This window comes from Coregonus lavaretus, assembly GCF_964263955.1.
Source record: "Coregonus lavaretus genome assembly, chromosome: 33".
Lineage (NCBI taxonomy): Eukaryota > Metazoa > Chordata > Actinopteri > Salmoniformes > Salmonidae > Coregonus > Coregonus lavaretus.
The window spans coordinates 14,559,825-14,584,740 of NC_140020.1; the positions used below are offsets into that span (position 1 = coordinate 14,559,825).

Consider the following 24,916-nt stretch of genomic DNA (forward strand, 5'->3'; position numbering starts at 1 on the left):
ATTATTCAATTTAGAAAACAGCTAAGAAGTAAATCAATGAAACGAGATAGGGAAAATGCAGTTAGGACAAGTTATTTTCTTCTCAAATTAAAGTGATGATGATGGAATTCACGGGAGAGATTAAATGAGTCCATTTAACCCCCTCGATTTAATTGTAATGTTTTATTTCCATTAAGGAAGAAACATGATTCCAGAAATCTATTAACCCATAAGAAGTTTTTAATATTTTTAATGTAATTTAACGCCTTATTTTTGCCACTAAACGGTCTCCATACATACTTCCATTAATCTTTTCAACCAGTACCGGGGGACATTTAGATGAGTCTTGTGAGGCCTGTGGGCCTTTCCTTGGGTTGCACTACAATCCCTGATGTATCAGATTAGAGTGAAAAGGCATAGAGCATCATGCATTGTAACCATTTAGAGGGGGAAAACACATTGTTTCACGTTAAAGTCTCAGGAGAATCAGGTACAAATGTAGTCTTGGTCCTGCCACTGATAGCCAGCAAAGAGAGAGCAGAATGGTAGATACCGCCGTTTGTCTGGAGTGAAATTGAAGGGAATGTGAGCCAATTAATTTGATTTCTTCCACCCTGGATACTGTTGCCTTCAATGTGTAACAATTTTCATTCAACAACAATGAAGGCATTGTGTTTAGAACAAACAAACAGATTCAAAGCAACAAATGTGCCCATTTTCTGAGTATGCTGCATTTATTCACACTGGTGCATGATCACATCTTTGATCACACACGCAAGGCTAACCGGAAATGAGTCATAGATGGTGGATTCCCATTTAAAAGTGATAACGGGGGTGGTATTAAGTGTTGAGGAGGATCAGTTGAAATTGAAGATTCCCGGTGTCTGTGATGCCCGCCGTTTGGTGCGACGGAGATCTGGAGGAGAGTGTGGTGAAACGGGGAAGACATTGTCTGTCCTGCTGAGTTTTAATGTAGAGTCTTTGCCGACAAGGTCAAAAGTGTAAGTTATCCCATGAGAGCTTTTGTTCTGAAAATACAAGTTTATGGGCATGTTGCAGCAGTGTATAGTAGGGAGATTCCTAGATGTGAGGAGTGTGCAGGAGGGCATGAAACAAAGGAATGTGTAGTAGTGGAGAATGTTGTGTGTGTTAGCTGTGGGGATGCCCATGGGGCTGAAGATTGGAGGTGTCCAGTGAGAGAAAGGCAGGTTGAAGTTGCCATGGTCAGAGTAGTACAGAAAGTGTCGTATGGCGAAGCAGTGAAGAGAGTGGTAGAGGAAGATGGGTACAGGGTGAGGGATACTGAGAGGATTCCTGTGGATAGGCAGAGACCAAGAGAGAGCGATGGGAAGAATATGTGCTTCAGTAAGATGTGCTTTTTAGCATTCATAGCCATGGTTGTCAATTGTACTGTAGAAATGGATTGGAAGTCACAGAAAGGTTGTGGTGTCTGTGGCAGAGAAGTACTTGGGATTGCAAGGATTTACTGCAGAACAGTTGCAGGGGGTATTGAGTGGCAGTGTTCTATCCTCTCAGACCGTTGGTCTGGAGTAGGATTAGATAGGGTTAAATAGTAGAATAGTTATTTGTATTTTTTTATTTTTTTTAGAGGGTTAATAGTTGGCAGGGCAATTTTCATTTTAATTTTTTTAAATGTTGTATTACCGTATCAAGAATTTAATGTAGGTAGGCCGTGAATGGCCTCACACACCAGTACAGTAGGTGGCGGTGTATGCACCTAAAAATTGGATGCGATCCACCAACCAAATCCTAAGAGTGGTGAGAAAGTGTAAGAAGGTGCTAAATGTGATGCGCTGTCTGACGGGGAAGGAATGGGGGGCTGGGCGTTCCTCATTGAAGACCATGTATGTTGCATTGATCCGATCTGTAATAGACTATGGAAGTATAGCATATGGTTCGGCAGCCCGGACCTCACTGGAAAGGCTAGATGTCATACAGGGGCAAGGACTCAGAATATGTAGTGGGGCGTTTCGGACGTCCCCAGTGGCTGCATTACAGGTGGAGATGGGGATATGCCATTGCAGATTAGGAGACAGCAGCTGGCAATGAATTATTGGGTCAACCTACAAGGACATGGGGTGTCTCATCCTGCGAAAGGGATTTTACAGGCATGCTGGGAACATGAGCGACAATAGAACACGAGCTTCGGGTGGGTGGGTAATACCCAGGCGAAGGAGATGAGACTGTATGGAAGGGAGTTTAGTCCAACGGCAGTTATTCCTGTAAATCCACCATGGCTACTCCCGCCTCCAGTAGTTGATCTAGAAGTGTTGGAGAGACTACAGAAAGATAAGGAGGGTGTTGATCCATCTGATTTCTTTAAGAGACGTCTGGAAACTGTGTATCAGGATTTTATGGCCATTTACACATATGGTTCAAAAGATCCAAGGACAGGACGTACTGGGTCAGCATTTGTAGTGCAGGAATGTGGGGTGGAAGTCAGGAAACGTATTACAGATCATCTGGCTGTATATACGGTGGAGCTGATGGCCATACTGTTGGCCTTGCAGTGGGTGGAGGAAGTCAAACAAGACAGAGTAGTTATTTGCTCTGATTCATGTGCAGTGTTAATGAGTCTCCAGTCCTTCAGCTCACGTAGCAGACAAGACCTTCTTTATAAGGTGCAACAAAACCATGGCAGGATTAAACAGATGGGTATTCAGATAAGATTTACTTGAGTCCCAGCCCATGTGGGGGTTGAGGGGAACGAGGCAGTAGATGAACAGGCTAAACAAGCACTTAGTAGTGGGGATGTTGATGTTGAAGTTTCAATGAGCAAGGCAGAGGCAAAAAGACTGATATTTACAGTGATGGTGCAGAGATGGCAGGAGCAGTGGAATAGAGATAATAAGGGAAGGCATTTATTTCAAGTACAGAGGAAAGTCGGGGAGGGGAGGACGGCAGGAAGGGACAGAAGAGAGGAGGCTATTTTGACAAAATTAAGGGTGGGACACAGCCAGTTGAATACAACATTAAATGTGATACAACAGGAAAGTGTGATTATTGTCAGGAAACAGAGACTGTGGAGCATGTATTGCTACAGTGTGGGCAGTATCAGAGGGAAAGAGAGAGGATGAGATCTAGAATGAGCTAGAATGGGATACAGGAAATTAGTTTGAGTAGAACGTCATTAGATATAGTCTCAAATATTTTGTTATATTTTTTAAGAGTAACGGGGCTGGCAGGTAGTATTTAGTATGCGCTCCAGCAGGTATATCTCACTGGTCATCCCCAAAGCCAACACCTCCTTTGGCCGCCATTCCTTCCAGTTCTCTGCTGCCAATGACTGGAACGAACTGCAAAAATCTCTGAAGCTGGAGACTCTTATCTCCCTCACTAACTTTAAGCATCAGTTGTCAGAGCACCTTACCTATCACTGCACCTGTACACAGCCCTTCTGAAATTAGCCCACTCAACTACCTCATCCCCATATTGTTATTTACTTTGCTCATTTGCACCCCAGTATCTCTATTTGCACATCATCTCTTGCACATCTATCATTCCAGTGTTAATACTAATTGTAATTATTTTGCACTATGGCCTATTTATTGCCTTACCTCCATAACTTGCTACATTTGCACACACTGTATATATATTTTCTGTTGTATTTTTGACTTTATGTTTGGTTTTAACCCATATGTAACTCTGTGTTGTTGTTTTTATCGCACTGCTTTGCTTTATCTTGGCCAGGTCGCAGTTGTAAATGAGAACTTGTTCTCAACTGGCTTACCTGGTTAAATAAAGGTGAAAAAAAAAATGTGTTTCTCCCCGTCTCTGGCCCACACTCCAGTACAGTAGGTGGCGGTAATGCACCATAACGTTGGATGCCACCCGCCGATAAACCCCCACTGGAGAAGAAGAAGAAGAAGCAGAACCAAATCCTAAAGAAGAAGAAGAAGAAGCAGAACCAAATCCTAAAGAAGAAGAAGAAGAAGAAGAAGAAGAAGAAGAAGAAGAAGAAGAAGAAGAAGAAGAAGAGCGATTGTAAACAGACGAAAAGCACCCATCTTTTACAGCACAGGGAAGTCTTATTTCAACAAAACATCATGGGGGCCGTTCTCGGACTGTGCTCCATGGCGAGTTGGGTAAGCCTTCGGTTTTTTCTTAATTAAAATAAAAGTCGACATCAGATCCAGCTTTTTTTTTAAACGGACCGAATCAACAATTTCTTCTGACGACAGCTTCGCTAGCTACAGTAATCCTAATGTTACTGTAGCTGTGTTAGCGTCAATGCGCAACAACAAAGCCAGGGTGGTTCCCTGTTCATTCTGGCCTGGTGCATTGCCTTTTAATAAAATACATTGGTCCCGGATAATCTTTCAAAAACATGACTACAATTGTATTAGCTAATTTTAGCTAGCTAATGTTAGATTGTTAAAATTATCATAATTGTATTGATAGACAATCGTCATATGCAGGTTTTGTCAGTTCGATCGCCGACTATGTTTTTATGTACATTAACCACGCACTGTTAGTTTGGTTTGCTTTGCGTGCTCTCTCTACGTTCACATTTTCGATTCTACAGCAATGTAGGCCTACTTGAGAGCTAGTTAGACAGCCACTTTGTCATTGATAGCTTAGCTAGTTTAAGCCCGGTACTTGGAAATATTGCAACACGGTAGCTAGCCGTCAAAACAGAATCAAATGTCAGATAACATCTGACGTTAACTATGACGTCTCCAGTTAGCCTACCAGTGCATTGTGAAATGTGGGCCATGAAAATACTCTTGAACATAACGGCACTCAGTTCAGGTAGGCATATGTCTGGGATTGTTTCCTATTTAGTTTAACTAATCCTATTCCTGAAACCATTTTCAAGCTAAAAGTGTAGCGTTAACTGTCTGGTCTTTCTTCCACATTGGTATCAACTTGATTAGGTTTGACACCTGCCATGGCCAGATCTCTATTCTTAGCAGAGATTTGGTTTCCAACGTAGTTAGCAACTTGGCAAAAACAACAGTGTGTTGGTGTTACGTCAACCCTAAGTAGATTTATTAACTTTTGTCAATTAATGAAAACCCTATTGACTTTGTACTTAGGCTGTATTCTAACTGTAAAACCATTCAGTGGTGGGCAGATATATTATTCTGTCAGCATCAGTTCAATACTTGTATGATTTAGCTAATTGGTTTTAATCATGTTTAACCTCATTCCCTTGTCTTGCCTTGTAGATCCCCTGCCTGTGTGGCACTGCCCCCTGCCTGGTGTGCAAATTCTGCCCCAGTGGGAATAACTCCACTGTCACCCGACTGATCTATGCCTTCTTCCTCCTGCTGGGCGTGGGCATTGCATGCATTATGCTCATGCCAGGGATGGAAGAGCAGCTCAATAAGGTACCAAACTATGTGGTTATGTATTTGATATACAACATTTACAATTTAGATAACTAATTCTACACATTTTTGTTTGGCCTGAATAATTACTTGTGCATCTTGGCTCTTGCAGATTCCAGGATTCTGTGATGGGGGAATGGGTACATCAATTCCAGGTGTGGAGGGTCATATCAACTGTGATGTCTTGGTTGGCTACAAGGCTGTGTACCGTGTCTGCTTTGGAATGGCCATGTTCTTCCTGCTCTTCTCCCTCCTCATGGTCAAAGTCAAGAGTAGCCAAGATCCCAGAGCTTCTGTACACAATGGGTAAATAGCACTGTGTCTTATTCAGTAAGCATTATATACTGCAATGCAGGAAGAGAAATGAGGAACAAGGGTATCTAAAAGTATATTTAAGTTCAAACAGGTCGATCAGTTAAAATAATTACGCTTTCTTTTAGGTTTTGGTTCTTCAAGTTTGCTGCTGCGACTGCCATTACCATCGGTGCATTCTTCATTCCAGAGGGTCCCTTCACAACTGGTAATGGTCCTTATGAATTTTTTTCTGGCTCATGGAAATATACGTTTAGCCAATAATACTCACTTAGCCTGCAGCTATTTGAAAGTAGTTCACACTTTGCCCTTCTCTCCCTTAGTTTGGTTCTACATAGGAATGGCTGGAGCTTTTTGCTTCATCCTGATCCAGCTGGTCCTGCTGATTGACTTTGCCCACTCCTGGAATGAGTCCTGGGTGGAGAAGATGGAGGAGGGCAACTCTCGCTGCTGGTATGCAGGTATGGTAATCAACAGGAGCTTCTCTTTAAGAATACCTTGTGAAAATGCACTGGTGACAGGTTGAGTTAAAGCAATCCTCTGTGTCTACACTTTTCTAACTCCCACTGTCCCCACTGTCCAGACATAACTAGTAAGTGTCATTCCTCCCGTGCAGCTCTGCTGTCTGCTACAACCATCAACTACATCCTGTCCCTGGTGTCTCTGGTCATGTTCTACATCTACTACACCCACACTGACGGCTGCACTGAGAACAAAGCCTTCATCAGTGTCAACATGCTGCTGTGTGTCGGAGCCTCAGTCATGTCCGTCCTGCCCAAGATTCAGGTAAGGAAGTGCATTGGGCCAGCATGTCTCCTCACACTCCATGTTGTACCCTGAAAACCTTAGTCTCTGGACCTTCATCTTGTATAATAAACATGTAATTATAATATATTCTGACACATTTACATCTTGGTGTTATCGTACCCCTTTTCTCAACAGGAGTCCCAGCCAAGGTCCGGGTTGCTGCAGTCTTCCATTGTGACTCTGTACACCATGTATCTCACCTGGTCTGCCATGACTAACGAGCCAGGTGAGTGTTTTAATGATCAAAATACACCAATAAGTGGCTAGCTCTTCATCAAGACAAGCACTTTAGTAAATGTGTTTGTCTTTGCCATCCACAGACAGGAAATGTAACCCAAGCTTGCTGGGTATCATTGGCCTCAACAACACCACCCCAGCTGGTAAGGACCACCCTGTTGTTCAGTGGTGGGATGCTCAGGGCATTGTGGGGCTGGTCCTGTTCCTGATGTGTGTTCTGTACTCAAGGTAAGGAAACAGGTCAGGCCCAAACAACAATGTCTGCAGTGTTTCTCTTCTAAGGAACTGCTAATGCTATTTTACCATTTACCAGCTTTGTGCAGCTGCTATTGACCCTGACAATAACATGTTATCCATTCACTTCTCTAGCATCCGCAACTCCTCCAACACCCAGGTGAACAAACTGACTCTGACCAGTGACGAGTCTGCCCTGATTGAGGATGGCCACCACCCTGAGAACTTTGACGTGGAAGATGGTGAGAACCGTGCCGTGGACAACGAGAAGGACGGAGTCACCTACAGCTACTCCTTCTTCCACTTCATGCTCTTCCTGGCTTCCCTCTACATCATGATGACCCTCACCAACTGGTACAGGTGTGTGTCCTCACTCTCCTGGGTGATTTGGTCTGGTAGGATGATAACTAGGCAATTGCAGTAATGTATTGAATATTGTGAAAATATATACAGGCCACTTATTTAAAAGGTAGCCAATAGATGTTGTAAAATAGTCAATGAAACGCAGAAGTTCCATTGACCAGGTTGGCGCACAGTCAAGAAATCTGATCTAACAAAGTGGATATTTGTCAAATCCGTCATGATTTATGTATTGTAACAGGCCCACAATGTGGTTGCTTAAGTCCAGTTTGGATATACAGTATTTGGCTGTTTTCACTGCATAACATATAGAAGTTGTCTCTTTTCGGGTTTAGAAGAAGTGCCTGCTAAATGCTAACTCCACTCCCGTTCGGATAAGATGGTTAGCATAGCTAGTAAACAGAAATCGGTGGTGGTTGTCAGTTGTTTTTAACTCAAATGCAATTGATTGGTTAAGGATAACATTAACATGTATTGGGGTTGACATCCATACAAGCATTATACTCCGATTGTTACCTCAACATAGTGTGAAATACACACAGACAGTAGCCTAAATGAGATCTTTCCCTGTTGTTTTTGATTTTCTCAGCCCTGACTCCAACTATGAGACAATGACCAGCAAGTGGCCCTCTGTGTGGGTGAAGATCTCCTCCAGCTGGATCTGCATTGCCCTCTATGTGTGGACCCTGGCAGCCCCACTGGTCCTGGTCAACCGAGACTTTGACTGATGATCTAAAGAATGAGGGGGGCAATCATTTGCTCAAGATTATAATTTTGAATATTCAACTTGTAAGGTGAACAAGCTCTGTAAATACTGTATGTGCATCCCCCGTGGATAACCCACCCACCCTTTTTGTTAATAAACTGCATGCATGCTATAGTATTGAATACATAGGTGTTTTATGTACCATGTTTTATCCTATTGAAAAATTAAATGTTTTTTGCAGAGTTGGGTTTGAAAAAGGTTGCTGGGGCTTGGAGAGATGGTCAGTGGACATCAGTGTGGTCAGTTAAAGAAGGGAGGACTCGTCCTCAACTGTAATTGATTCTGGATAAGAGACATTCAGAAAGAACTGTTGATTTGTTACAAAATGGGCAAGACTGCTTGATGTTTGATAATATGCTACACTTTACTTTAAGTTATGCATATGTAGCAATGAGGTGCAGGGTTTCAGATATTAGCTCATTGATGTAATCCTAAATTCATTTCCATCAGTGATGTACCATTGGCATGATATTATAGGCTGATCTACCATCATGCTTTGCTGTGCTTTCCTTTTCAGAACATCCTCCCAAATCGCAAAACTGAAACTTTCCCTTTTGCAACATGCACATCTTGTTATAGGTCAAATATTAGTCCCTCAGTTGTGTACATTGTTACTTATGTTTCGCACTGGAGTTATCTTAATGTAAAATACTGATGTTCAGTGGATGTTATTTTGTAGATGCTTTAACATACTAGAAATGTGTATTCAGTATTTCTAGCAGACTGACAATTGTTTTTGCCTTTTGACGTATTAAAGCACATTGTAACCCACCTTTAATAAATAAAGGCAAAGCATGCGTTTTCCTGAATTCTGCCACTTCATTATACCTTCACCTACAGAACAAAGCATTCAGAATGTAATTATGCTTTTGCTGTTCTTTTAATGTTATTGCGAAGCTTGTAACAGTGACAATCTATGCATCTTAACATGAAACCTTATACATACGGTACACACCAGACTACAGTACTTGAAATGATGAACTGTAGGTTTTACTAAGACAAGGAAATATGATGCAGGCACTTCTGTTTTTTGTTCATTAAAGATTGATGTGATCCTTAAAACATATCAATACAGAAATCAATACTACATAGTGAAACATTCCCCTTTTCACAAGAAATGCTGAAACCTAAACCAACAACATAATTGCAGCCTCATCTTTATCAGGGTTTACGTGGAAATAGTGAAGAAACAATACTAAATGACGGAATATCTTACTTCTGACCTATGGACAGGAATGTACCAAAAAGATACAGGGAAATAAATAGATCATTTTGACGAGTATCTACAAAAGGTCCAATCCTTTTTCTGCTCCTTGTATGCCTTGTTAAATCTCCAGCTGTGTCGAGTCAGTAGTGTCACCCTCTGGGTTGAGTTCACACAGGTAGAAGAGCGTTGCCTCGCTGGCCTCTGCCTCAGTCAGGGGCTCCAGGCGGATCAGAGAGCTCCGTGGAGGCTCCTCGTCTGGCTCCAGGAGGTCTGTGGGCACCTCAGTGCTGTGCTGCAGCAGGCTGTCTCCCTCTGTGGCCAAAGGGGTGCAGCCATCCAGGAAGGCCAGCAGAGGGCAGGATGTGTACTGGACCAGCTGGTTGTCTGCAGAGAAACCAGACTTGCCTCCTTTGGATAGCAGCCCTGCATTTTCTTTGGAACCACCACCACCACTCCCCTAAAGATGACATAATTGAGTGAAATTAATGAGGATTCAGAAATACAAATAAAAGGACAATTCAGACAGACTTGGGGTGTAATCATTACGTAGATTCTGTGGCAAAACGTTTCGCAACAGAAACCGTTTCCTCCAAATGGGAAATGCAAACAAGAGTTACTATTGGACAAATTCAGGTAGGTCCCTCCCTGTTTCATTCCGTTTGCTGTGTTTGGTTCTTAAAACGGTTTCTGTAATGAATACACCCCGGATATTGAATTGAGTGGGGGAACCAGGTAATTCTATACAAGTGCATCACTGTAGATTTTGTATGGAAATGTAATTAACATAAACCTCTGGGGCCTATCAACTTCCCTGTTCATCATGACATACAACAGAAATGTAATGCACTATTACATTTCAATATGAAAAGCATACCTCTAAAATATCTGGATCAATGCTGAACTGCTTCCCGTACAACATAGCCTGAAAGTCTTCCAAACTGCAGTCAATGCTGTCCAAGTAGTCCATCAGCTCAACCCTGTTAAACATTTGGATGCCTATTAACTGTAAGCCGAGACAATAATTCAATAGGCCTTACAAATGCAAAAATGCAAGTTATTCAGGAACTACAGGCCACAAAGGTAAAGCTAGTCAAGTCCACTTACTTGCCGAGGAGGTTGATATTCTGAGAAATAGCTCCACTCTCATTGAGGATTGAGTCCATCATCTTCATGGGATCCTCTAGGCTCAAGCCTGACGGTTTGTTGAGCTGCAAGGTGCTGCTTGTGGGAAGGCTATCATATGTGCTTATGGTGGTCTCTTTTGGTTCGATTACCAAAGAGTTGGTCTGTCCTATATTGTCAACGCTGTCTGTCTGTGACACAGTATTGCTGTTGAAGACCTCAACTATTTCTACATCCCTAAGAATGAAGGAGAGGAGAAAAGGCATGAGGATAGATGATGGCAGATGGAAATATACATTAAACAAAAGTGTTTATGTTGACTTACGATTGATCCAATACTCTCTGTGATCTCTGTGTCATCGTCAGTTACATCACAGATGATGACATCGTCAGTAAGATCAGTGCTCTTCAAACCACTGACAGAGGGCTAGGAGAGAGTTAAGAATGTACATCTTAAGAATAGCTTACATTGAGAAAACATACTTTTGAAGTAACATTAAAAACTCATATTATGGAAGAAATCTGCCCCACCGCCAATGTCAAGTTTTGTTCTCACAATAAGCAATTTTCCTGGGCAGTGATCCTGCCTTAATATTGTCAAGAAAAATAGATCTATTTGCTAGTATCATTAGTGTCATGACTGATTGGATGGACACCACCATGTACACTTTACATAAGGAGGTAAACCCATTCAGAACTACACATACTTTGTTGTGGTCCAGAGGAGGTTCATCGTAGATTTCATGGATGTATTTAGGCTTCTTTCCATTGCTGTTCAGTAGAATAGGCCTGTAAAATGGAGATTGAGATGTAAAATGGATTAACAGTGTTTAGTAATCGATGATTTCATTCAGAGGAAGAATTGCTATACTATGAAGCCTTACCTCTTGCGTTTTAAACTCATTCGGTTCTTCTGTACCAATGTGACAATGAATTCTATCAACTGCAATGAATAAAGACAATTATTACCAAAGTTAGACTGAACTATAATACCCTAAAGGCCAATTGTTAAGTGGTTTTATTGTAAGGAAATTGTTTCCAATTCAATTCCCACTGAATATGGAAAGTCATTCTTGGTGCAGAATTTTTTTCTGCACCTTCTTAATGATTTGCTGCTGTTGGGAGTGCTTCTGTCTCAGGTCTGATATTTCCCTCCATAGACCTTCATTATCTCTGTAAACATAAATTCAAGCATCAGCATAGAACTGTCTCCAAACCAACACATCACTACACATCACTACTACTTTCTAACCACCATTTGATAGCCAGGTGCATGGTAGTTTGCTTACCTTTTCAGTGTGTTGAGTCTAGAATCAATGCTTTCTTGTTTTCCGTGAACATTCTGGACACTGGCCAAAATATTGGACAGGTCTTCCTGTCTGATCATGGTATCATCTGGTCTTGCATTGGAAACCTGAAAAAATATGCCCTTATTCAGTTTGACATACTGATATAGGTCATTTATTTGTTTACCATCATATGTTTGTTTACATGAGGCCTTACCTTTCTTTTTATGTTTTCCAGCAAGTCATCCTGACCATGTTTAAAGTAATGATGCTGAAATTCAACTGGTCCATCCCGCTCTTGCTTTACTATGCCTGTGTCGATGTGCATCACTTTGCGAAATCCATCTGCAAATTGACCACCCATTAGACAGCTGCACAGGAGGCATTCCAATAAAACTGAGCCGCTATGTTTATAGAAGCGCTTACTTACACATATTCAGCTGTCTGACAAAGCTGGCCATGTTGTTGTGCTTGAAGAACTTGGGAAGGATCTCCTTGGCAAATCGCTGTTCATCCATGACAAGGAAACTGTTACCCTCCTAAAAAAAAAAAAAAGAATTAGGAGATTATAATGTCTACAACTACTTCCATTCAATTACATTTCTGTGTGTTACATTTCAGGAACTAAATAGAGCATGGGTATTCTTGCTTTATTTTATCATGGAATGCTTATTTATATGCTCTTATAGGAAGCTAGCCAGTTTTATTTATATGCTCTTATAAGAAACTAGCCAATTTGCAAACAGATCATTCAAAATAACGTGCTAGCTGCCTTTAGCCAGCAGGGACAACAATAGCAAATGAATCTCAGTAACAAAACGATGCTTCTTGAAGCCTACTACCGACACCTGCATCTAGGACTAGGCAGACATAGATACTATAACTCGGTATATGAGGCCACAGATGATAAATAGCTAACTAGCTATTTAGCTGGCTAACTCGTTTCACACCCTGCAGAGTCAAGTGCTAGCGCTACCTAGCTCTGCCAGGCTGGCACACTCATTTGGGCAATATAATTTACCTGACTCCAACAAATAAATTCATTGGTGTCAGAATCCTCCACAAGAGTCCAAAGCTTTGTGAGAAAGGCTGGTACATTTGAGTTTTGTTTCATTTTGCAAACTGAAGATGGAAAAATGCCTTTTGTTGATGAAAAAAGCAAGTCGCTGAGAAGAAGAAAACAAGCGTCCTAAGCATGCATACAACTTCCTGTTTGAAGAGCAGCAGCTGATTGGTTGAATGTTGACTTACGTAACGTTTCACACTTGTAACATGCATGGATCATTTTACATTTGCAAATTATTGCTAAAATGTTTTAGTTTTTCTGTGACATACTTTAAAGTAACTGACCAGTGTTTCCAGATTTCTATTAAATATGACCTATAATAAATCACAATATGAGTTAAATCGTTTTCCTTCCAAAAAAAGGTAATTAAGTATTGCTGAAGTGTTGTAGGTTTCCTGACATGTTTTAAAGGTACACTCAACAATATGACATAGATGCAGAAACTGAACAGCATAGCGGGTCAGTTTCCGCAACAACTAAGAGCGTTGAAGCTCGAGGCTCAACTTTTCTGCTGTTCTGGTGCCCTGGATACCACACTGAACAGCATGAAGCGAACCCATGCACATGCGCAGATACTGTGTGTGACTTTGTGAGAGGTCTTGCATCTTGCTCATCTCAATATTTGTGGTTCTACTGCTGGCAATGTCATTTACATTTACATCATTTAGCAGACGCTCTTATCCAGAGCGACTTACAAATTGGTGCATTCAACTTATGATAGCCAGTGGGACAACCACTTAAAAAAAAAAAAAATTATGGGGGGTGGGGGAAGAAGGATTACTTTATACTATTCCAGGTATTCCTTAAAGAGGTAGGGTTTCAAGTGTCTCCGGAAGGTGGTCAGTGACTCCGCTATCCTGGCGTCGTGGGGGAGCTTGTTCCACCATTGGGGTTCCAGAGCAGCGAATAGCTTTGACTGGGCTGGTCGGGAACTGTGCTTCCGTAGAGGTAGGGGAGATAGCAGGCCAGAGGTGGATGAACGTAGTGCCCTCGTTTGGGTGTAGGGTCTGATCAGAGCCTGAAGGTAAGGAGGTGCCGTTCCCCTCACAGGAACGGCACCTCCTTAGGCAAGTACCATGGTCTTGTAGCCTCAACTGGAAGCCAGTGGAGTGTGCGGAGGTGCGGGGTGACATGAGAGAACTTGGGAAGGTTGAACACCAGACGGGCTGCAGCGTTCTGGATAAGTTGTAGGGGTTTAATGGCACAGGCAGGGAGCCCAGCCAACAGTGAGTTGCAGTAATCCAGACGGGAGAGGACAAGTGCCTGGATTAGGACCTGTGCCGCTTTCTGTGTAAGGTAGGGTCGTGCTCTGCGAATGTTGTAGAGCATGAACCTGCAGGATTGGGTCACCACTTTGATGTTAGCGGAGAACGACAGGGTGTTGTCCAGGGTCACGCCAAGGTTCTTTGCACTCTGGGAGGAGGACACAACGGAGTTGTCAACCGTGATGGCGAGATCATAGAGCGGGCAGTCCTTCCCCGAGAGGAAGAGCAGCTCCGTCTTGCCGAGGTTCATCTTGAGGTGGTGATCCGACATCCACACTGATATGTCTGCCAGACATGCAGAGATGCGATTCACCACCTGGTTATCAGAAGGGGGAAAGGAGAAAATTAATTGTGTGTCGTCTGCGTAGCAATGATAGGAGAGACGAGACTCTGAGTCTAGCAATAAGAGGTCATACAATAAGTTTTGTAGTGATTCCTATGTTGTTGATGTAAAGCATGTTTGTTGGTCTGTGGTGTGTAATGACAAGCATCCAGACGCTGCACTTGACACATTTATGAAATTGCTTATTCCAGTTACTAATAAGCATGCACCCGTTAAGAAAATGACTGAAAAAACTATTAATATCCCTGTGGATTGATGAGGAATTGAAAAATGGTGTGGTTGAGAGGAATGAGGCAAAGGGAATGGCAAATAAGTCTGGCTGCACAACCGATTGGAAAACGTACTGCAAATTGAGAAATCATGTGACTAAACTGAATAAAAAGAAGAAACTATACTATGAAACAAAGATAAATGACATAAAGAATGATAGTAAAAAGCATTGGAGCAGCTTAAATGATATTTTGGGCAAAAAGGCACTCAGCTCCATCATTCATTGAATCAGATTGCTCATTCATCACAAAACCCACTGATATTGCCAATTACTTTAATTATTTTTTCATTGGCAAGACTAGCAAAGTTAGGCATGGCATGCCAGCAACAAACGCTGACACTACACATCCAAGTATAACTGATCAAATTATTAAAGACAAACATTTGAATTTTGAATTTTGTAAAGTGAGTGTGGAAGATGGAATATTTGATGGAAAATTACTGAGGATAATAGCGGACGATATTGCCACTCCTATTTGCCATATCTTCAATCTAAGCCTACGAGAAAGTGTGTAACCTCAGGCCTGGAGGGAAGAAAAAGTAATTCCGCCACCCAAGAATAGTAAAGCCCCCTTTACTGGCTCAAATAGGCGACCAATCAGCCTGTTACCAACCATTAGTAAACTTTTTGAAAAAATTGTGTTTGACCAGATACAATGCTATTTTACTGTAAACAAATTGACAACTTTCAGCACACTTATAGAGAAGGACATTCAACAAGCATGGCACTTAAACAAATGACTGATGATTTAGTAAGTCGCTCTGGATAAGAGCATCTGCTAAATTATGTAAATGTAAATGATTGGCTGAGAGAAATTGATGATAAAAAGATTGTGGGAGCTGTTTTGTTAGACTTCAGTACGGGATCATAGTCTGCTGATGGAAAAACGTGTTATTGCTTTACACCCCCTGCTATATTGTGGATAAAGAGTTACCTGTCTAACAGAACACAGAGGGTGTTCTTAAATGGAAGCCTCTCCAACATAATCCAGGTAGAATGAGGAATTCCCCAGGGCAGCTGTCTAGGCCCCTAACTTTTTTCAATCTTTATTAATAGCATGCCACTGGCCTTGAGTAAAGCCAGTGTGTCTATGTATGCGGATGACTCAACACTATACACGTCAGCTACTACAGCGAGTGAAATCACTGCAACACTTAACAAAGAGCTGCAGTTAGTTTCAGAATGGGTGGCAAGGAATATATTAGTCCTAAATATTTCAAAAACTTAAAGCATTGTATTTGGGACAAATCATTCACTAAACCCTAAACCAACAAAATCTTGTAATAAAAACATTTTTGGAAATGGAGCAAGTTGAGGTGACTAAACTGCTTGGAGTAACTCTGTATTGTAAACTGTCATGGTAAAAACATGTTGATACAACAGTAGCTAAGATGGGGAGAAGACTGTCCATAATAAAGTGTTGCTCTGGCTTTTTTCACCCCTTTTTCGTGATATCCAATTGATAGTTACAGTATTGTCCCAGCGCTGCAACTCCCCTACGGACTCAGGAGAGGCAAAGGGCGAGAGCCATGTATCCTCCAAAACACGACCCTGCCAAGCCGCACTACTTCTTTACACTGCTCGCTTAACCTGGAAGCCAGCCGCACCAATGTGTCGGAGGAAACACTGTCCAGCTTGCACCCGGCCCCGCCACAAGGAGTCGCTAGAGCACGATGGGACAAGGAAATCCCAGCCGGCCAAACCCTCCCTAACAACGCTGGGCCAATCGTGCGCCGCCTCATGGGTCTCCCAGTCACGGCCAGCTGTGACACAGCCTGGGATTGAAACCGGGTCTGTAGTGATGCCTCAAGCATTGCGACGCAGTGTCTTAGACCGCTGCGCCACTCTGGAGGCCCAAGCTCTGCCTTTTTAACAACACTATCAACAAGGCAGGTCCTACAGGCTCTAGTTTTGTCGCACCTGGACTACTGTTCAGTCGTGTGGTCAGGTGCCACAAAGAGGGACCTCGGAAAATTACAATTGGCTCAGAACAGGGCAGCACGGCTGGCCCTTAAATGTACACTTAGAGCTAACATTAATAATATGCAATACAATCTCTCATGGCTCAAAGTGGAGGAGAGATTGACTTCATCACTACTTGTTTTTGTAAGAAGTGTTGATGTGCTGAATGCACTGAAGTGTCTGTTTAAACTAGTAGCACACAGCTCGAACACCCATGCATACCCCACAAGGCATGCCACCAAAGGTCTCTTCACAATCGACAAGTCAAGAACAGACTATGGGAGGCGCACAGTACTACATAGTATCACGTTTCAGAAGAAGACCCAGATGCAGACAGTGTCGAAGTAACAAAAGCTTATTACAAAAACAGGGGGCAGGTAAACGACAAGTCAAGGGCAGGCAGAGGTCAGTAATCCAGATCAGAGTCCAAAAGGTACAGAACAGCAGGCAGTCTCAGGGTCAGGGCAGCCAGAGGTCAATAATCCAAGGTGGTGTGACAAGGTACAGAACGGCAGGCAGTCTCAGGGTCAGGGCAGCCAGAGGTCAATAATCCAGGGTGGTGTGACAAGGTACAGAACGGCAGGCAGGCTCAGGGTCAGGGTCAGGGCAGGCAGAATGGGCAAACCAGGAACTTGAGAACGACAGGAGCAAGGGGAAAACCTCTGGTAGGCTTGACGAAACAAAACAAACTGGCAACAGACAAACAGAGAACACAGGTATAAATACACAGGGGATAATGGGGAAGATGGGCAACACCTGGAGGAGGGTGGAGACAATCACAAAGACAGGTGAAACAGATCAGGGTGTGACACATAGAGCCATGGCTACATGGAACTCTATTCCACATCAGGTAACTGATGCAAGCAGTAGAATTAGATTTAAAAAACAGATAAAAATACCCCTTATGGAACAGCGGGGACTTTGAAGAGACACACACAGGCACAGACACACATACACATGATAAGACATGCACTCTACACACAAGTACACATGGATTTTGTATTGTAGATATGTGATAGTAGAGTAGTGGCCTGAGGGAACACACTTAATGTGTTGTGAAAAGTGTTTTGAAATGTAATATCATGTAATATTTTAAATTGTATAAAACTGCCTTAATGTTGCTGGACCCCAGGAAGAGTAACTGCTGCCTTGGTAGCAGCTAATGGGGATCCTTAATAAATACAAATACAAATACCTTTAAAGTAACCGACCAGTGTTTACAGATGTCTACGAAATATGACCTTTAATTAATTACAATATAAGTAAAGTAGTTTTCCTTCCAAAAAATTGTAATTAAGTATGTTATAAAGCAACTTTTCTGTATTGGAATGGTGTGGACAAACCCAAACAACAGAATGGTGTGGGCGTATACCGGTCATTAAAAATATTCATGAGAGTAGACTGCTGATTGGCCAGCTCATCCTCCTCAGGAGGATGACATCATCCTCTATGAGGAAATAGCAAGCATTTTTTTAAATAGGCTGTTTGAGATAAAAGTTTGAGGGGGGTATTTGAAGTGTTTTTTTCTCCACTTTATGCTTTTGACACAAATACAAGTATAGGATGAGTCAACAACATTATTTGGGTATGAGTTAACAGAAAATTAACTTTTAAAAGTGAGATTTTCACTGAACGGTTACTTTAAGGTAACTGGAAATGTTCTCACACAGATATTGACAGCCTTTCAATTGATGCTCTTGAGTCAGCTGGCAGGGGAGGATGCACATAACGCCCCCCATTTATTAGCTTTGTTTACGTTAGATTGTTGAGTCATTCTCTGTCTTGCCACTAGGTGTCAGCCATAGATCATGTCAATTCCATGCTAAAGTGAATAATGGCACCATAACCATTCTGAGGATAACCTGTCACCCCTCAAGTTTACTCACTACAGGTAGCATGTAACATTTTTAGGATAGTTTCCTACCTCAGATATTTCTCAAATTTCTGCTTCTATAACTTATGCTCATGGCACTTTTATTCTAATGTAAATATTTGTTTGTTTTCATTACAGTCTGCTTTTCTTCAACTCTATTCCCTGCATAACGGTCTAACACAAATAAAAGTATAGCAATTATCAAAGTACTGAAGTGAAATGAAGAATACATTGTCAATTGTTCTTGATCATTCATTCAATTTCTGGAATAATAATATTTGCAATGTTCAGGACAAAATGTCCTGCTAAAACTGAGAGAAAAAATCTATTTACTATTACAGTAATCTCAGTGGAAAAAGACAGAAAGGAGAGTTCAGGGGTTAAGTAAAACCATTTCCCTCCACAGGTTGAGAGGACCACTGTTGACTACCTACCTGCTAGAGTGCAGCTAGAGTACAGCAGAAACAATGTGTGGGGGTTGGTTGGCCAAAACTGCCTGCTTTGTGAAACAGATAAGCAAGGACGTAACTTATTCCCAGAGGGCATTTCTTATTTGCCATAAAAGGTACACTATTGCGGTCTATTGTTAGGTAACTTTTCATTTGATTGGTATTAATTGCATTATTCAGAGGGATTAATGCAAATGTTTAAGAATTCCTAAATGCTGCACATGAAGAAAATGTAATGCTATTGAACTGTATTTATCTCACACACATACACTTCATTTCAGTGCTTTTTTCCTCTGTGGCTTAAAAACATAGGCTAACATACTACACCGAGAGGGGGACCATTTGCAGAAAGATCTATGTTGCCGACAGCGCATGCCTCTTCTAACATTCAGACATCATAACAAATTGAGGTTGACAAGTGCACAGCTAATTGGGTCAGACGGTAATATTACATCAAAAGACGTCATGAAGTCCTTTTAAATGGCAGTAATTAGGACATTCTTTGATTCTGAGACAGAGAGATTATAGGAAAGGCAAAATCACAGCACATTAAAGTAAGACAGGTGATATTCTGCCTTTCATTGTATAAGTACAGGGAGGTAAGCTCAGTGCCATATGTACAATTGTCCTGGATCGAAGTAAAATACTGCTTGACCCTTGAACATTAGTATATTTAGACAGTATGGTGCTGAAGTATGTAAGTTGCTTCTTATTATATTTGACAATATCCCTGCCACGGTTGAAAAACGTCCATCGTTGAAAAAATGCTGGAGAGTAGGTGTAGTGCCAGCAAATACAGTTCTTTTTGGGGACTTACAGTATGTCTCACTTGGTGGCAGGCAGCATTGTTAAAGGGCTAATTCAGAAGATTAAATTGGTTTGACTTTTGCGTTTGGTGAATGGTTGTGACACCCTTCCTATCTGACTCTTCCCGTCTGACTTGTAAGGTGTTAATGCCGTAGGAACATATTGATACAGTGTTCCAAAAGGAATTGGCTACATGACTTTACCTATATTTATCGTATTAGCAACTTTTATTCAGGCCTGTGTTTGTACGCAACCGTGAGGAGGACAAAAGCACTGTTAAGGTTCAAGTTTTACCAATGCATTCCTTAATCATGCCCATTCCCTGGACCAGGCTCAGGGTGTTCAGGTAATGGTTGTGAAGCTGCATACTCACTCACTCTCTTTTTGCAGCAAAGTTGGAACAAAAACGTTGGAATGAATTGACATTTTCCATTGGATGTAGAACTTGGACCCTCGTTTTATAGTCGTTGTTGTTCTCTCTCATTATTCGATCAATCTTGTAGTCTAACGGAACCAAATAAAAATATATTAGTCCAGATCTCAGCAGATTTGTTTTTTACTTAATTAATAAATACGTTTGGAGTTTGCCATGTACTGTAGGTATTAGACTTCCTTCAGACTGACAAAGGAGCAGTTTCACTGCTGTTTCAAACATTTTTGATTAAGTGTAACAAAATGGGAATGCCTCTGTATATTAATTGATGCTGCATTTCCATATTCCACCACACAAATTGAAATAAAATGATCTCACCAAAGAAGTAGTTATTTTTAAGAGCTATGTGCAACAATAAAACACACGTTCTCAGTTGGATGTTAGAGACAAACGTTCAAACTCTTTTCTTTGCTTTGAGGAAGTTCTTAGTAAAAACATCCATTTATTTTCTTTTAGCTCAGTGAGACTTGGAAATGAAATGACAACTTACAAGCCAGAACCCATAAAATATATGTTTGCACATTTCACATTAGTGTTAAGTCCTGGGTTGAGAAGAAATGGGTTACAGCATGGTATCAATATCCAAGACCAGAGAGGACATTTAGGCCAATAGGGCTGGGATGGAGGCCCTGAATTTAGTGAATTTGTTTTAAATTTGTCTTCAGATTGATTACATACTGTATAGGCCTAGTAAAACTATTGACAGGATTCAGAAACCTGGCCAAAGCCTTTACTTACCCATTAGCTTGCGTAGATCTCTCTCATTTTCTTTAAGGAACAATGATGGCATTGGGCATACATGGATGGTTTTATTCTAATGAAATCTAAAATCTTTGATGAAGTGGTTTGTCCAAAGGTAGATGCAAAGTGGGACCCTAGGGACATCCCTACCCTAAACTCTAACCCTAACCTTAACCCCCTACCCTTACCCTAGCCCTAACCTTAACCATAACCCTTACCGAAACAATTTGACATGTCAACTTCAAAGGGCTGATGTCAGAGTTAGACGTCCCAAGGATTCCACTTAGACTTTTCCTTGTCCAAATGCTCTTATGTCCCTTTTTGCCTCCAGCTTCCATCAGCTGACACGAATGATGTACACTAGATCACTAGACACTTAAAAAAGAAAGAATAAAAAATAACCTCTACATTTCCCACTCGGGTGGATGTTGTGCTTTGTGACAGATGGGGGTTCAATAGACTTTAGCTAGCTAGCTAATATTGCATTGCTACTGCATTTTGTTGTCCTGAGTGGCGCAGTGGTCTAAGGCACTGCATCGCAGTGCTAACTGCGCCACTAGAGATCCTGGTTCGAATCCAGGCTCTGTCGCAGCCGGCCGCGACCGGGAGACTCATGGGCGGCGCACAATTGGCCCAGCGTCGTCCAGGGTAGGGGAGTGAATGGCCGGCAGGGATGTAGCTCAGTTGATAGAGCATGGCGTTTGCAACGCCAGGGTTGTGGGTTTGATTCCCACGGGGGGCCAGTATAAAAAAAAAAATGTATTCACTAACTGTAAGTCGCTCTGGATAAGAGTGTCTGCTAAATGACTTAAATGTAAAAATATGTTTACTTTACAGGCGACATGCCTGATGAGACATTTTATCACCAGAGAATTCGATAGCTACTGACGTTAATTACAGTAAAATAAAACCTGTGCGGACCAGAACTAGCTAGCAAAACTCACAGGATATTATTATTTTCTGAGAAATAATCTCTCTTGTCGACTCGGACAATGTTCTGACTTACTGTATATTTTACGAGGTTGGCCTGCTATTATACAAGGTTGAAGCACTTCTGACACCATGTTATGATCGTAAGATATGACCAATACAGAGACACTGCACAGAAGAGCAGGAGGGAGCAAATGGCTTAGCTTCAAAATGTTAGTGATCAATTGAATCATTCATGAAATTAATACCCAAACCCGGCCTGTACCCTAGTTATTGATTTAAAAAAACAGGCCCTACCCGGCCCTAACCCGATGTAAGATGTCGGGGCCCATAGGACTCGGGTTGGTAGCAGAGCTCTACTAGGGTGGACCAGAGCTACTGCAGACAAGAGCTAGCTAGTAGCTATAACCAGGATCAGAGCTAGTTAGTGCGAACCAGAGCTAGGCCAATGCTAGTGCGGACCAGAGCTAGCTAGCTACTAGCTACGCCCAGGATCAGAGCTGGACCAGAGCTAGTGTGGACCAGAGCTAGCTAGCGACTAACTACTCCCAGGATCAGAGCTAGTTAGTGCGGACCAGAGCTAGGCCAATGCTAGTGCGACCCAGAGCTAGCTACCTACTAGCTACGCCCTGGATCAGAGCTGGACCAGAGCTAGTGTGGACCAGAGCTAGCTAGCGACTAACTACTCCCTGGACCAGAGCTATTTAGTGTGGACCAGAGTCAGACCACAGCTCTGATCCGGTGCATAGCTAGTAGCTAGTCGCTATTTCCTATTGAAGCCTATGGAGCTTTTATGCAAATGCTCAATGGTTATAGTTCAAAAAGCAAAATAGTATCAACAATCTTTTGTCAGTAAGTATTCAGATCCATTGAATTTTACCACAGTTTGTCACGTTACAGCCTTATGCTAAAATTGATTAAATAAAAAAATGTCCTCAGCAATCTACACACAATAACACATAATGACAAAGTGAAAACATGTTTCTAGAATTTTTTGTAAATGTATTCAAAATAAAAAATAGAAATACCTTATTTACATAAGTACTCAGACCCTTTGCTATGAGACTCGAAATTGAGCTCAGGTGCATCCTGTTTCCATTGATCATCCTTGAGATGTTTCTACAACTTGATTGGAGTCCATCTGTGGTAAATTCAATTGATTGGACATGATTTGGAAAGGCACACACCTGTCTATATAAGGTCTCACAGTTGACAGTGCATGTCAGAGCAAAGACCAAGCCATGAGGTCGAAGGAATTGTCCGTAGAGCTCCGAGACAGGATTGTGTCGAGGCACAGATCTGGGGAAGGGTACCAAAACATTTCTGCAGCATTGAAGGTCCCCAAGAACACAGTTTGGAACCACCAAGACTCTTCCTAGAGCTGGCCGCCTGGCCAAACTGAGCAATTGGGGCCTTGGTCAGGGAGGTGACCAGGATCCCGATGGTCACTCTGACAGAGCTCTAGAGTTCCTCTGTGGAGATGGGAGAACCTTCCAGAAGGACAACCATCGCTGCAGCACTCCACCAATCAGGCCTTTATGGTAGAGTGGCCAGACGGAAGCCACTCCTCAGTAAAAGGCACATGACAGCCCGCTTGGAGTTTGCCAAAAGGCACCTAAAGACTCTCAGACCATGAGAAACAAGATTCTCTTGTCTGATGAAACCAAGATTGAACTCTTTGGCCTGAATGTCAAGCGTCACGTCTGGAGGAAACCTGGCACCATCTCTATGGTGAAGCATGGTGGTGGCAGCATCATGCTGTGGGGATGTTTTTCAGCGGCAGGGACTGGGAGACTAGTCAGGACCGAGGCAAAGATGAACGGAGCAAAGTACATGAAAACCTGTTCCAGAGCGCTCAGGACCTCAGACTGGGGGCGAAGGTTCACCTTCCAACAGGACAACGACCCTAAGCACACAGCGAAGACAACGCAGGAGTGGCTTCGGAACAAGTCTCTGAATGTCCTTGAGTGGCCTAGCCAGAGCCTGGACTTGAACCCGATCTAGCATCTCTGAAGAGACCTGAAAATAGCTGTGCAGCAACGCTCCCCATCCAACCTGACAGAGCTTGAGAGGATCTGCAGAGAAGAATGGGTGAAACTCCCCAAGTATAGGTGTGCCAAGCTTGTAGCGTCATATCCAAGAAGACTCAAGGCTGTAATTGCTGCCAAAGAAGCTTCAACAAAGTACTGAGTAAAGGGTCTGAATACTTATGTAATATTTCTGTTTTTTATTTGTAATATATCAGCAAAGATTTTGAAAACATTTTTTGCTTGGTCATTATGGGGTCTTGTATGTAGATTGATGAGGGGAAAAAACTGTTGAATCAATTTTAGAATAAGGCTGTAACCTAACAAAATGTGGAAAATGTCAAGGGGTCTGAATACTTTCCGAAGGCACTGTAAGTTGCATCAAAACATTATTTTTTTCTCAAGTAACATGAAGACAGTCTGCCTGCACATTCTGACGTTATTTTGGTGTTGATAGCTTTTACAGTTTTGGCCTTACAGGTGGCAGTGGAATCAAATCAAATTGTATTTGTCACATGCGCCGAATACCGTGAAATGCTGACTTACAATCCCTTAACCAACAATGCAGTTCAAGAAATAGAGTTAAGAAAATATTTACTAAATAAACTAAGGTAAAAAAATTAATAAAGGCAAATAATAATAAGTAGAAACAATTTCTAAAGTTGTGCATGGCTTTCAACAAGCACACCTAACTAGCGCTGGCTAGCTAGCTAACTAGTTAGCCAAACAGCTCAACTTCCAGCAGCCTTTGCTAGTCTATTGGTCAATTTCGCGCCTATCCCATTTGCTTATTTGACATACATTTTTGTTTAGCTAACACCTTTCATACAAACAATTCTAGCTTGTCTTTTTACTTGCAGACGGAGGATCGAACTGCCTTTTTTGGCCTCCCAAACAGTGAGGTAACCAACCTGCAGTGATAGGCCAATGATTTGCCACACTAACTCGTAGCTGACCGACCAAGTAGGTAGCTAGGTGAGCTTTCAACTCTCCCTGGTGCGTCCCAGATCCCAATAATCTCTCCATCTTCCTGAAGTGTGCACTCGCTCACTACACTACTTACTCCCCACACATTTCAAAGCATT

The 24,916-nt window shown here is 42.1% G+C and overlaps 2 protein-coding genes across 2 annotated transcripts; one reads left to right on the forward strand and one right to left on the reverse strand.

The window, feature by feature from the left end:
• The first annotated feature begins 3,853 nt into the window (after nucleotides 1-3,853).
• LOC311108345 (serine incorporator 1-like) lies at nucleotides 3,854-8,858 on the forward strand. The gene is made up of 10 exons (XM_084150977.1): nucleotides 3,854-4,085; nucleotides 5,172-5,333; nucleotides 5,446-5,639; nucleotides 5,774-5,853; nucleotides 5,969-6,106; nucleotides 6,262-6,431; nucleotides 6,588-6,678; nucleotides 6,773-6,917; nucleotides 7,059-7,283; nucleotides 7,873-8,858. The coding sequence occupies exons 1-10, from the start codon at nucleotides 4,047-4,049 to the stop codon at nucleotides 8,009-8,011; spliced, it is 1,383 nt and encodes a 460-aa protein (XP_084007103.1). The 5' UTR covers nucleotides 3,854-4,046; the 3' UTR covers nucleotides 8,012-8,858.
• A 421-nt stretch (nucleotides 8,859-9,279) lies between these two features.
• LOC311108346 (heat shock factor protein 2-like) lies at nucleotides 9,280-12,835 on the reverse strand. Its single transcript, XM_084150978.1, has 11 exons — nucleotides 12,686-12,835; nucleotides 12,095-12,203; nucleotides 11,882-12,009; nucleotides 11,668-11,792; nucleotides 11,476-11,551; nucleotides 11,263-11,321; nucleotides 11,086-11,167; nucleotides 10,675-10,805; nucleotides 10,361-10,615; nucleotides 10,131-10,233; nucleotides 9,280-9,713 (listed from the first exon to the last, which is right to left on the reverse strand). The coding sequence occupies exons 1-11, from the start codon at nucleotides 12,776-12,778 to the stop codon at nucleotides 9,375-9,377; spliced, it is 1,500 nt and encodes a 499-aa protein (XP_084007104.1). The 5' UTR covers nucleotides 12,779-12,835; the 3' UTR covers nucleotides 9,280-9,374.
• Between the last annotated feature and the right edge of the window lie 12,081 nt (nucleotides 12,836-24,916).